The 13,146-nt window shown below is 38.9% G+C and overlaps 1 protein-coding gene across 5 annotated transcripts in view; it reads right to left on the bottom strand.

The window, feature by feature from the left end:
• asic1c (acid-sensing (proton-gated) ion channel 1c) overlaps positions 1-13,146 on the bottom strand; it is a 131,754-nt gene that overhangs the window by 8,291 nt on the left and 110,317 nt on the right. For 2 of the 5 annotated variants that reach the window (XM_061732488.1, XM_061732490.1), the window contains exons 1-8: positions 8,907-10,091; positions 6,200-6,350; positions 5,539-5,666; positions 1,543-1,693; positions 1,384-1,440; positions 803-956; positions 488-579; positions 105-184 (exon numbers count right to left, since the gene is read on the bottom strand). In XM_061732488.1, coding sequence (XP_061588472.1) covers positions 105-184; positions 488-579; positions 803-956; positions 1,384-1,440; positions 1,543-1,693; positions 5,539-5,666; positions 6,200-6,350; positions 8,907-9,548 — 1,455 coding nt within the window. In that variant the 5' untranslated portion in view covers positions 9,549-10,091. Of the gene's footprint in view, positions 1-104; positions 185-487; positions 580-802; positions 957-1,383; positions 1,441-1,542; positions 1,694-3,488; positions 3,617-5,538; positions 5,667-6,199; positions 6,351-8,906; positions 10,092-13,146 lie in introns of those variants that run through there. The other 3 variants (XM_061732489.1, XM_061732491.1, XM_061732492.1) reach the window with 3 other exon arrangements.

Here is a 13,146-nt window from a genome sequence, read left to right as displayed (position 1 = left end):
TTCAAACACTTAATCGTGTTGTTTTAGAGGATGCTAAAGAGGCAGCGGAAGAGCCAATATGACATTAAGTTATAATTTTGTAAAGTAAAAAGGCAGCACTTTACCTCATATAAATAGTCGAATATTTCCAGTATGGTTAGAACACTTGCTCCAATAAACAGCCCCATCTGACCTCCAATGTCACCTAGAGAAAACGAGATTAACAGATATGAGCAGGTACAGTAATTGAACAATGGTGCGTAAAACCTTTCCCAGCGCTGTCACATCTAATTCGGTTTATCTCAGAGTAATCTGTACAGAATTGTCAAAAGTGTCCATGCAGGCCCAACTTCTCATCAGACCCAACCCCGCTGCCCTTGCGAGAGCATCAGATTATGAAAATGTGCTCAGCCTGTTTCACAAGTTCAAAGAAGAAACCTCAAAGCAACAAGCTTGAATACACAATGTGAAATGTACGACGGGGAACATGAAATCGTTAAAATCTCACCGAGAAGCCCTGCAATTTCATAGGCCTTCTTCTGCTCAATTTTCTCATAATTCAGGGCTTCAAAGAAGATGTCCAACACCAGTATATTTTCTCTGCAGAAGGGACAGACAAGACCACATGTAGTCGATTTTACGTCCCGTGATATTGCATGAAAATATATCTCTCTTTTCCTGAGTTTACTTTCTTTCATTATTGTTACATTGAAGGTGAACGATGGAGACCTCGGTCATGCTATGCCACAATGCATACATCTATCAACAGAGGAAAGAAAAGAGGCCATATCTAAATAACTGACTGATACTAAATGATACTTACCCAATATACTGCTCAGTTTTGTTGAATTTCTTAGCCAGATATTTAGCAGATGCCTTACTGGGAATCTTAACCATGGACAGCTCCTTGCCATAGCGAGTCATGTTGCAGGGGGTCTGACAGACACAGTAATCGTTGTCTTTCTCTACCAAAAAGTCTGTGGATGATCAAAGTCATTTAAAAAATATTGTGATCTCTAAGAAGAATCAAACAAATCTGCATACAGAGGTGCTCAGTTTATGCTAAAAATATCTCTGCACACAACAGAATAACATTTGCTGCCATCGTTCACTTTCCATGAAAGAATATAATGACTGAAGAGAGAAGAGGAGGAGGAAAAAACTTTTTTCTTTTTAAATCAGTGGTACATAGTAACATAACAAATGGTTATATAAATATATATTATTTTTTTTACAATAATTTCATCATTTTTGCCTCAGCACACTGAGATTAAAATGATTTCCAGCTGAAGCAGCTTGTCTTATATAAAACCTAGATATCCTGCTGCTTAGCTCTAAAATTAAGCATTAATGCAAAAATACTGCACTCATATTTCATACTGAATACCAAGTGTGTGGGCTCACCTAAAGCTGGGTCAGCACAGTCTTTGTACTGCTCAGGTGTGCAAACTGTTGAAGTCCCTGTATGGAATAATATAACAAGAGGAGTCATTACTTATTGAAGTTCTACAGAAGGACACGAGAACTATGTTTTTCGCAGGAAAGGCGGGTCTGCATTCATACCCGGCATGTGAACCATCCTGCAGTTGCAGTTCTCCAGCAGGTACCGGGTCTCACAGTCGATGCGGCATGCTGTGATGCTGTATGTGGAGAAGAATTCAGAGTCTATCGGAGTAGACTTGCAATCTCCCCAAGGCGGTGGGAGGTACTGAAGCTAAAAGAGCAAAGAGAACATGTTTTCCTTCAGTATAGCAGCTTCAGAGGATTAGAGGGAAAAACTAAATCCAAATCCAGTGCAGCAGAAGTTGACAAGCTCACAAAACCAAACACAAAGATCTCAAAAGGGGAGAAAAAAAAAAGAAAAAAAAAAGACACAGATGCATTTAAATGATAATGTGCACTGAGACAAAAGTGCCTGTTCGGTCAGAACAACAGTATTGCAGCAAGCATACATCATGCATAACATTACTGATGCAGGTCTAGTTCCTGGTAGGAAGCAGAGTATCATGGGAATAGAGACAGGCTGCAGAGTTGGAACCTGAAAGTTATGTAGTTTCAGACAGGACACCACAATCAATGGACAAATTTTACAACCCCGAGAACAGAGATCAGAACAATTCAGTTTACGTGTCTAACATTTACAAACAAATGAATTCAACAGACTTTATACAGCACAGCATAACACGCTGCTTTATGCTAATAAGTATTTTTATTTAAGAAAAGATAAATCCTGATGAATAATATACCGTATAGAAGCTAATTTGGAGGTTTTATTGTAATCATCTGCATAGATTTTCTGATCTCCTCCCATGAGTGTATTACAAAACCACCCTGGACAGCCCTATGAATCTAACAATCAGAGTCAGCTTGCTGTGTCATTAGAGGTTAACTCTCATTAAAAGGTTACGGGCAGGTCCTTACTTTATGTGTAACCCAGGGAATTCTAAATTCATCCGTACCTGGGGAATATTTAGCAGCTCAACTTTAAGGATTTAGTCATTAGGCTTTTAAACTCGCCTTTACCCCGTATGTTAGTGCATTTTTGTGTGTGCGGTACAGGCTTCATATTTTTGTGTACTGGTAAGACCTCTAACCATAAACACGACTTTTAGTTCCCAGTAAACGTTTTGTTTTTACACTCATTAAGCATAATTAACGCCTACTACTCATTTCGTCTCAAAATAGACCAATTACGTACGTACATAAAAGCCCGCAGAGGCGTGCTTGATTATTTAAGCATATACAGTAAATACTAATTGCAACAATAGCTGGCCGAAAAAAATCGATGTCGCAGCTTTGTTCCTGGCAAACCCCACGAAGGAATTGTGCTGCCATTGTCACATTAAGGCTCACTGTAAGTCCCACCAGTTCTAACCAGGCCAACTCCAAAAGTCAAATAGTCATTTAGTCAATAGAAAGTGACAGAGATTGAGCGCAAATCATTGAGGGAGTGGATTTAAACTGGCAAGCATGATTGAGCTTTTATTGGACTTGCTTCCTAACCTACAGTCCCTCATATCTGGACATACACTGGAGAGAAAAGCCTGGTGCAATATATGGTGAAATTATAGGCTGAGGCGAGAGTTATCATGGGTGATTAACTCTAATGAATCACACTGTCTGGATTACACCACTGAGACATAAAAGCCAAACCAAAAAAAGAAAAAAAATAAGGCTACAGAGCCGTACATATAAATGAGGGGCTAAAGAGACAGACAGGGGCTTTGATGAGGAAACAGACTGAGAAAAATGCCTTGAAGGACTGAAACACATTTGCTGTTCGATACCGCAATGTAGTAAACAGGGCTGACAATGACAACAAGGACACACTGCAGATGCTGTTGCATGTTGTTGCTTCAGCCACACAGAGGGAGGGAAGGATGAGTCCATTCCTTGGGGGGTTTGGGGAGAGGGACTAGCAGATGAAAGTCTCGTACTTAATGAGTGTGTAGCAATTTGACAACATGGTACTTTGCAGCATGCAGCAAACCCAGTCAGTCATACGCTACCCTCTGCTCTTGGGTGCAAACGAACGTTTGGAAACCGGGGGCGACCCCGAAGCCCAGCTCATGGAGGAAAGGTGGCTCTGACTGAGTGTGAAGCTGTACCTTTATGCCGGCTTCATAGGACGTCTCATCTAGGGCGAGGGGATGAGGGAACACAGCCCGCATCATTACAAATATAAAGAGACGGGTAACAGTGATGTAACGGGCAGAAACTGACACACTTCCCTAAACAAACTCTGCAGGACTGAGCTCATCTGGGCTCAGAAGTCAAAGCCTCCTATTAAAAACTAAATGCAGTTGCATAATGGCAATAAAACAAATACATTAATAGTCTTGAAATCATAAGTTCTACATCCCATTATTACACTGAGGGTAGAAACACCCTACCCATGGGAAATTGATATGAATGCTGGCAAGACTTTAATGACAGTCTAATTAATTCCCATCTTAAACGTTTCTCACAGCTGTCACTGTTGCGGCGCTTGTGTTAAGATTATTAATGACTGATCCTTGCTCTTTTCTGTCAGGGGGAACGTTTGCAGTGGTGATTAATAAACACCACTCACTTCTTGGAGGTGTTTGAGTGATGATACATGGAGCATTGACAGTATTTGTGAAGAGAAAGAGTAGGAATTGGTTTTGTTGTTTTTTTTCAAAGTAGCTTCCCAGGAATCAAATTTGTCATCTTTGTGGTGTCCAAATGTCTGTTTTATAAGACCAGAAAGGTGCCTCAATCATCCCATGTTATTTTGCTAAAACAAGACAGATTTTACATGATTTATTTCATGCTGACGGAGCGACCAAGCTGATTAACTTCAGGAGCAAAATCATTTATTTCAGGCCTCATTAATTGTTGAAGAAATTAATTAGATTTAGAGCTCAAGTATCTATTACTTCACAAAAATGATTATGTGGTAGAAATCTTACTGAACCAGCAGCACAATACATGAATACAGTAGATCTCCACATGAATCACTGCAAAACCTACAATCTTTCGAAGGTTTTCAGTTTGATCAAAGGACATCTGTCTTAACTGTCCCCAGTTCTGCCTTAAAATAGACATTTTTTATGTTCTGTAACAAAAAGAGACAGTCTGATACTTTTGGCAACATCATATAAATGCTAAGTTTCTTTGGATTTTTATAGGGAATCTAGCTAACTCACTGTTATGACCCTCCATGCCGGCGTTGTGATCAATTTGAACTCAATCATAACTTCTAATTTTCATATCTTTCACAAGAAGAATGGGGTAAAGTCGGGATGCAATTATTTATTTGTTAATTTTAGAGTCCAAAAACAACCCCTAAAACAAAACAAAGTAATAATAAAACTGATTGATTGATAAAACACTCTTGACTTTGTTATGAAATCATAGTTCTTTTAAAACTGACTGTGGGTCATCATCTCATCTAAAAATGCTCGTTATTTTGTGATGCTGGAATTATAAAATGTGAATGTGGAGACTGGTGCAGCTGGCTTCTTTTTATAGTTTTCTTTCAAGAAAGTCTTCAGTGAGACCTGCAAATGTGGTAGGTTTTAGCTTAATGTAGCTGTCATTTTTCTGTAGGTGTTTTGATCTAATTACTGGAAGTTAATGTCAGTGACTGAAGCCTGCTGTCCATCACTGTGTGAATTCTCCTAGACGTGATCTTCACAACAGTCAAATAGCTGTACTCCCTTCCTTTTCATGGCAAAAAGTAATGGAGACACATTATGATCTGCCATATATTTTTGCATGCTGTGCCGATTGAAGTGCTTTTGGCTCTGTAAAGGACCGTATGCTCATACGCTTGCATCCAATCATTACTCGGTCCTGCTCTGTCAGTACTCCTCGGCTGCTGCGATTCCTCCGTTTTATTTGCTGCATGCGGTGAATGCCAGAGAGTCACCGGATGGTATTATAACACTTAAACTCCACATTTTAGTAATCTGATTTTGCTCCACACTCGGTGACAACGATAATGGATGCTGGCTGGCAGAGATTTTCTTTTGCAACAAACACAGAATGAGGCGAAGCGAAAGAGGTGGAGTTCGGAGGCCGATCGTTAGGTACCAGTTGCTGCTGGCATGACACAAAAGTTTGAAAACCAGGGGCCACACCAAATCCCAGCTGATCAATGAACGGTGGCTCGTCCTGGCTGTGGATCTGAACCTTGATCCCTGCTTCATAGGAGGTCTCATCTGTGGATACAGCACGCCAGAAAATATAACAACAAGTGCGGTCATCTGGGAGGATCCGCTCTTCGGGCTGTCTACTGTTCCACAAGTAGTGAAACGTATCTGTTTATTAAAAGGCTGTCTCCGAGCCTCCTGCTGGAAGGTAATATAGGGAAAGTGTTGGCGTGCTGGTTCAAACCAAGCAGATTTACAACCAAAGCTTTATTGCTTGCCATTCAGTTTATGAATGCATGGTCCGGTGATGTTGTTGCCCATCATAAATGGAAAACAATAATTCATTGAGTGCAGTTTATTAGATCTAATGCCAGTTGAGACCTGGAGAAACACATCAACATAACGTGCTAATAAACATAGAAAAACATCACCTTTTCAGCTAGTCCATAAACTGATTAGTCACATACTTAAGAGAGGACAAAAGACTGCTGCAGTTTCCAACAAAAAAGGAAACTAACAAGATGGAAATATTTCATGAAAAAGCTTAATGCAAGTTACAGCGACACAGTAAATGTAATAACAGGGTTTAAGATTGCACTGACCTGTCTCTCCCCACACGGGCAGGTATTCATCCTGCTGGATATCCAGCATGATTTCTAAGCCGTTCCCCGTCCCACCTTTTAATGTGGTTAGCAAAGGGTTGCCGTCTAATCCCGAGTTGAAAGTGTAGCATTTCCCATATCGTGTGTAAATCTGTGAAAAGAACACAGGATAAAAGAAGGAAAAAAAGAAGTTTGAATGAATACCTCTCCCTAGAGGTCCACTAAGCACTTCACCTGTAAAAGACGTATTACATGTCAGCATTTAATTGTGCAGAACAGGTAATTATTGCAGAAGTTTTATGATTTTAAAATAAAGAAGCATGGGCTTTGAAGAGGCACCCGACTCCAGTTTGAGGAATTAATGAGCACTCCTTAGCAGCAGCAGCAGCTGCCATCAATCTTTAGCCAATTTCACTCCAAATTTCCCTTGAGTGATTGAACTACTTTGCCATCATTAAATAAGAAACATATGAAGGGGAAGATCTCTGGACACACAAACAAAAAGCCTAAAGAGTGCTTGAACCATTGCCAGTAAATCACTGTGATACTAATCAAATAGATTGTCCCTCACTAAATATCTTCCTTATTTAGTGCATACAGCTTGCTCAACACATTTGTGTTCACCATTTTGCTTCAGTGCTTGTGTTTTTCCAAGATTTCTTTTTGTGTTGGAACAGCAGCAATGAAAAATAAGTCTGTTTTTTTTTTGGGTTGAATAAATTCAAGATAATCAGTTTGAGAAAAGACATAACAGCAACTGTGTTCCTGATTACCTGACAGACAGTTGCATCTTGTTTCTGTTGATAGCAAACAAACACTTTTAAATGTGATAAACCTGAAGGAGTTTTGAGAAAACAAGACAATTCTGAAAAAAATAAAATAAACTGACTCATAAGCACAAAAAAACTTGTGAAACCCAAGTTATGATTCCAAAAAGCGTTTCTTAAATGATCTGTAAAAGTAAGGCTTTAAAACCCTCTTGGACAAATTCAACTGGGAGATTTATTGTGAAATTTGGACATTGTTTTTAATATAATTATTAATGTTGCTCAAATTTAACTGATGATCTTAAAGTTAAATTTTTTTTCCAAACATCTCAATAGTCATTAATTACGAATTTAACATTTAAAAGTAGGACTACAGATTATATAGAAAACGTATAATCATCACAATATCAACATTGCAAAAAAAGTTATTAAATAAATTAAAATGACATGGTTTTACACTATGCTCTGAATGCCATTATTTATGGACAATCAGATGGACATTAACTTCCCTATTTATTTATATTTTTTAATAACTTTCTAATTATTCGATCACCTAAACGATGACCAAACCTTTACAGTAATAGCTGGATAACTAAAACAAATGTTACAGTGTTGTTGTTGTTTTAAACCATTCAATTCTGTATTCACCACATTTCTAACAACATGCCATCATAGAAGAGACAGAAAGTCCATCTCAGTGTGGGGAGGTTGTGTTCAAGGGTCTGTGGGTAAAAAGTCAACCTGCGTGGTAAAACCGATCCCCAGAGATCAGAATCGCTGTTCCATGTCCAGACTGAGACAGGCTTACAAGCAGCTCAGCCAGATGCTGTTAGACAGAGATTTATGCCTTTTCCCCTGCCGGCTATATAATGAGCTCTGGAAAGTGACCTGAAACGATCTAACTGGTGACTGTTTTTAAGGACTTAGACTGAACTTTGGATAAAATGAGGTGGACACACTGTCACACCCGAGAAGCACAGAGACTTGCATCTGATACAAGCTCAGCTTAAATCCCAATAGAAAGTACCTCTGGCTGTGTATCTAAGACGTGAAGACTAATCTTCAATGTTGCAAAGACTCTGAATTAGCACATAAAAACACAGAAAAGAAACCAAGAGCAACTGATTTGTTGCAATGCACAAGACTATACATTTTAAATATGTCGCATTTGCTAAAGCCGTCAAATTTAGATGTTTTGTTTCTATGACTGGAATCTATATGATATAATCTCCATTAATAAAGACTGTTCAAATGTGTTGCCTTAGAGGAGACCGACTTTTAAATCTGCTCGTATAATTCTTGTCAGTGTAATAATTTCACAACCCGTCCTGTGAATATTTTCAAATGTCTCAATGCCTCACTGATTAATAAGTGTTTTTTTAAGACATAGCATCTGGAAGATTGGGAGCCTGCTTTACAAATGTCATCCACTTTCACAATTCACATATTCAAGCATGAATATCTGTAACATCTCTGGTGCTTCAAATGGAATTTCTAAAGCACATTCCCTGTGCCCCACAGATGTTTAATTAGATAAGCTGAAATTTTAATTTGAACGCATATACGCATCTATCCATGAATTATTTATGGTCTGATTTTTCTTCAAGGTTTATTGCTACATGAATGTAGTGAATGAGTGAATATAACTAAATAAAAAATGAGTAAAATTGTAAGATATTTTTACGAAAGACATTCACAATTACATGAAGGCGAGATTGTGTTTGCCTTCTTGGGTGATTTTAAGAGGATGACACATCTTATGACAAGAAAGCTGTCGAATTTAAGAGATAAAAATAACAGCTTTAAAAGATCAACACCTTTAAACAGCCTGAGAAAGCGCAGGCTGTGAAGGGGTTTTGTCAGATGAATTATTAATGCACCTTGTAAACAACACTCATATATCCACACCTGACAAGCACCATCTTTCTCTCTTTACATACAGTGCTGAAGTTTTTGTAGGTGCAGGTTTCCCCGCGAAACCGGCACTCCAGCAGCATGTCCTCCAGCTGGTGTCCGAGGCGAGCCATCATCTCTGAGGTGTTGACGTGATAATCTGGGGGAGGGGTGTAGTTGTGGAAATCCAGCAGATTCAGGAGAGCGGGCTTGTGGCTGTCCTTGAGGATGGAGAGGCTCCTATTGATCACGGTATGATTTGGATACATAAGGTCCATCCAGTAGCCGCTGTGATACAAGTCGTCCTTGGTCAGAGTGGACACGCGGAAAACGTTTTTGTTGCAGAAAGTGACGGCTGGGAAGGACATGTTGTGAGCCCAGACCATGTAGATCTTGGTGATGGCAGGGTAGGACATCAGGTAGAAGATGCGGTTCCAGGACCAGGTGCAGAGGAGACTGATACAAAGGAAGAAGGCCAGCATCCAGATGAATTGCTGTGGTTTTGACTTGTCGGGAGAGAACATAAACTTCAAACCATGGATCTTGGTCTTCCTTATGAAATCCACTGTGATCTCTTTCAATGTATTTTTAAGCGAGCTCGACTCTTTGTTCTGGAGAGTGGTCTCCTGGGCATCGTTCGGCTTGTGTGGCCCTAGGGCAATTGATTCGGACGTGGACGCTTTAACCATAATTGCAAAGCAAGGCAAGTGCTTCTCTATCAAGTCCAGTTTCTCAGTAACCCACAACAGACTGCAATTTACTCACAGAGGCTTTCATAAACCATCTTCAGGTTTAAAAAAATTAAAATAAAAAAAAATCCAGGTAACGGGGACTGGAGTCTAGATGAGCAGCAGTTTCACTGTTCAGTCAGAAAACAAAAGATATACTCCTTGGAGAAGGTAAATTTGATTTACATAATGAGTCCTTTATGACAAAAACAGCTGAATCACTCCAGGGACAAAAATATCCAGCATAACTATCGCCAGTCCTTCATCAACACATAAACGGGTGTGATAATTACAGACGTGGAGCGGCGGCTTCATTCCCAGAGGTAATCACTTTGAAAATCCGGAGAGGCTTACCCCTGTTGCTCAGATCTTTCCCTCCTCAATCTCCCTCTCCAGTGGCAGACAATACTCACAGATTTCGGTCGTTCCTGTCTTTGTGCAGTTTCTGCCCAGACCCCACCTCCTCCCTCTTTTCAACAGACTGAAGAGATGCTTTTTAGCCTGTTGACTTGAAGCCTGCTGAAAGGAAAATAAAGCTTGTTGCCCCCCTACACATATATACTCATACTCTCTCTACAGCCGAATGGAAAATAAGGTGGAGCCAGTGGATGGAATTGTTTTCCTCCGGTGATGAAGCAGACCCCCAATGTTACTGAAAGGCAGAGAGTGCTGGTATTGATCAAAGTAGGAACAACTATGATAATGAAATTCTGAAAAGAAAAAAGATGAAGTCTGAAATTAATAGTGAATGATGTACAGCCTGCCGGTGGATAACATAATCTATGTAATTGATTCCTGAGCTGAAGCAGCTTGTTGAATAAAACAGCAATATCTCCTTTAAAACATATAAGATATATTTGTCATAGCACATTCTCTACATCCTCTTTTTCTACCAGTTTAAAATATAATTTCACAAATCCTGAGTAATGAGGGCTGTCATCGTGCTGCATGCAGCTGTGGCTCTGGTGGATATTAAAAGTGCTTTGCTCCATTTATGTGAGACTGTCAGGATTCTGCTTGGCAGGGAGCTCAGCTTCATACTTATTTCATCTTCTTTTCATTACGTTAGCGACAACCTTTTCCATTTGTAACGTGAGAATTACTCTACACTGGTAAACTGCTCAACCGAACCTTATATATGCTTATGAAAAATATTTTTATCGAAAAAAATGTGTACATTTGCATCTTAAGTTGTAAGAGCTGGTCAAAAATGAACTAATTCAGAACATGTAATAGGTGAAAATGAATTAGAGACATCGTGAGCTGTGTATATCGCTGACTACAGTGTCCAAGCTAATTTGCTGCAACTTCACAAATTGCAATTCAATGTCTAATATTTTATATTAAATCAAGAGAATAACATAGATGCAATGATTAAGCTACAATCTAAAAGAACAGACTGCAGAGAATGAGCAGGTGTCACGAGGCAAATATGGAGCTGGCAGGTGTGATTCTGAGGGGAAACTGCAGGGGGTTACTGACAAGAAATATTTCTATCATAAAGCCTCAAATTACTGTTGTTAGACTTGGCTTCTTGTTCAAAATGAACCAAAACAATATGGATTACCTGTCATGGATGTCATTCCCTTGTTCACTTATTTACTTCTCCATATATAATGGCCATGAAAAAGCAATAAATTGAGATTAATGATGCATCCTGGCATGCCTGCTCTACTATGTGAATCAGTTCCCTTTGAATTAACAGATTTTCTGAAGTCATTTCCACAATCTTTACCCGAGTCACAACAATAGACAAACACAATGTACTTAAACTCAACACATGAATTATTATATTTTCTTGCACCTTTATTGAGTGTGCCAAGTAAATTTCACAGTCCTGGGGTAAAAAGTAAGTGAACACATGGACTACTGACTTCAACAAAAACTCATTGGAGACAGCAGTTTACTCATGTAGAATCCAATTAACTAAATAAGTTTCAAAGTGTGGTTGAGAGCTACTTTGACCCAAAAAACAAACAAACAAACAAACAAACGAAAGAAACACTCGAACATTTTATGTTTGACTTTCATAAACAGCATCTATTGATGTGAATCATGGCCCACAAAAAGAATACCTTGAAAACATGTAATCAAGAACAGATGATTTCCATGAGGCTTGAAAGTAGAAACAAGGGATTCTCAAAGTGTAAATACTTAGGCTCCTCTTCCTGGAAGAGGGCGTCCAGCTAAAATAACTCTAAAGACAGAAGAGAGTCCTCAATGCAGTTAAGAAAAACCCACTTGTAAGACATAACTTCAACCGGCAAACATTTTGGTTCATGGATCAGCTCTACACGGAGTCTGTGCCATAATAACACTGAAAAATCCAATGTTCTTCACAAAATACTTCTTTTTTTTCATGGTTCTGGACTGGAAAGACATAAACTGAACTGTTCAGCATCATGTAGGATGCAGAAGGGCAGAGCTTACCAACATCAAAACAACATCCAAATGCTGAAAAATGGAGGAGGGAGGGTCATGATTTGGGCTTGTTTTAAATTGAATTAAATAATACTTATTAATCTCCAAAGGATAATATATTGTTTCAGAGCAAATCGTATTCTTTAAGCTTTTCTGCCACAAGAGCACAAGAACACCTTGACATATGAGGGGACCAGCGCTCGATCCCCTGATCTGCTAGCTGCCTCGCTGGTATTTCAAGATTTGGGTGAGATTGTGGATCCAAAGGCTCGTGCTTGATTCTTGGTGATGTCGTTGGATGTATTCATTCAGTTGAGACAAATTAATAAGATGGTTTCTTTTTTCTAATTCAGAAAACCATGGGAATTGTTTTTCTTTCCATGAATTTCTGAAAATAATGAGTCCTAATTCCTACTAGTGTTACTAGTGTCTGGTTGAAATGAGCCCGTTACAAGTCAATAAGAACTTCTTTACAGTGCGGAGAAATTCACATAGCGTAGTTATGCATCAAAACATTATGTAGGTCACTACCTTTTATCAACAAATTCTACCATTTTACCATTACCATTTCTTTAAGAAACAGATGATATTAATGTCTTTAAAATGAAACATTACAGGTGCAGACTGTTTTGTTTTGATCTCCAGTGGAGCAAGCTCCCAGTTTTCTATATGGGACACACATACACACATACAAAATACAACTGTTAGGAGGCGCATATCTAATTCACTGATCTTTTTATGTGTTTTTTGTATAGTTAATCTCTTAACCTTTTATAGTTTGTTATTTCCAGTCCTCCATTGGGAGTTTTTCTCTGCTCTTGTGCTTATAAAGTGAAAAATAAAGCTGATTTTGACTACATAGTAGTACAGGCAGTATCATAGTATTTAATGTGTGTAACAGTGTCTAGCAAATTATTGCTTCAAATTTTTATCAGATTAATGAGCCATAAAAATATACCGTAATTCACTGATTCATTATCATTGCAGCAAGGCTTAGATTTCTATGTATCATGTCATTCATTCGGTCTACTCCAGGGTTTGGATCAGGTTTACTGCTTGACTTAAGACGACGTAACAAGTGATTCTAACTTTCCAACTTCACAAGTAAATAAATCAAGCAGGCCCACCTGGCAGCAGC

The sequence above is a fragment of the Cololabis saira genome, chromosome 10, assembly GCF_033807715.1.
Source record: "Cololabis saira isolate AMF1-May2022 chromosome 10, fColSai1.1, whole genome shotgun sequence".
Classification (NCBI taxonomy): Eukaryota; Metazoa; Chordata; class Actinopteri; order Beloniformes; family Belonidae; genus Cololabis; species Cololabis saira.
The sequence above is the reverse complement of the archived record's forward strand: the minus strand, read 5'-3'. Positions and strand labels throughout refer to the sequence as shown.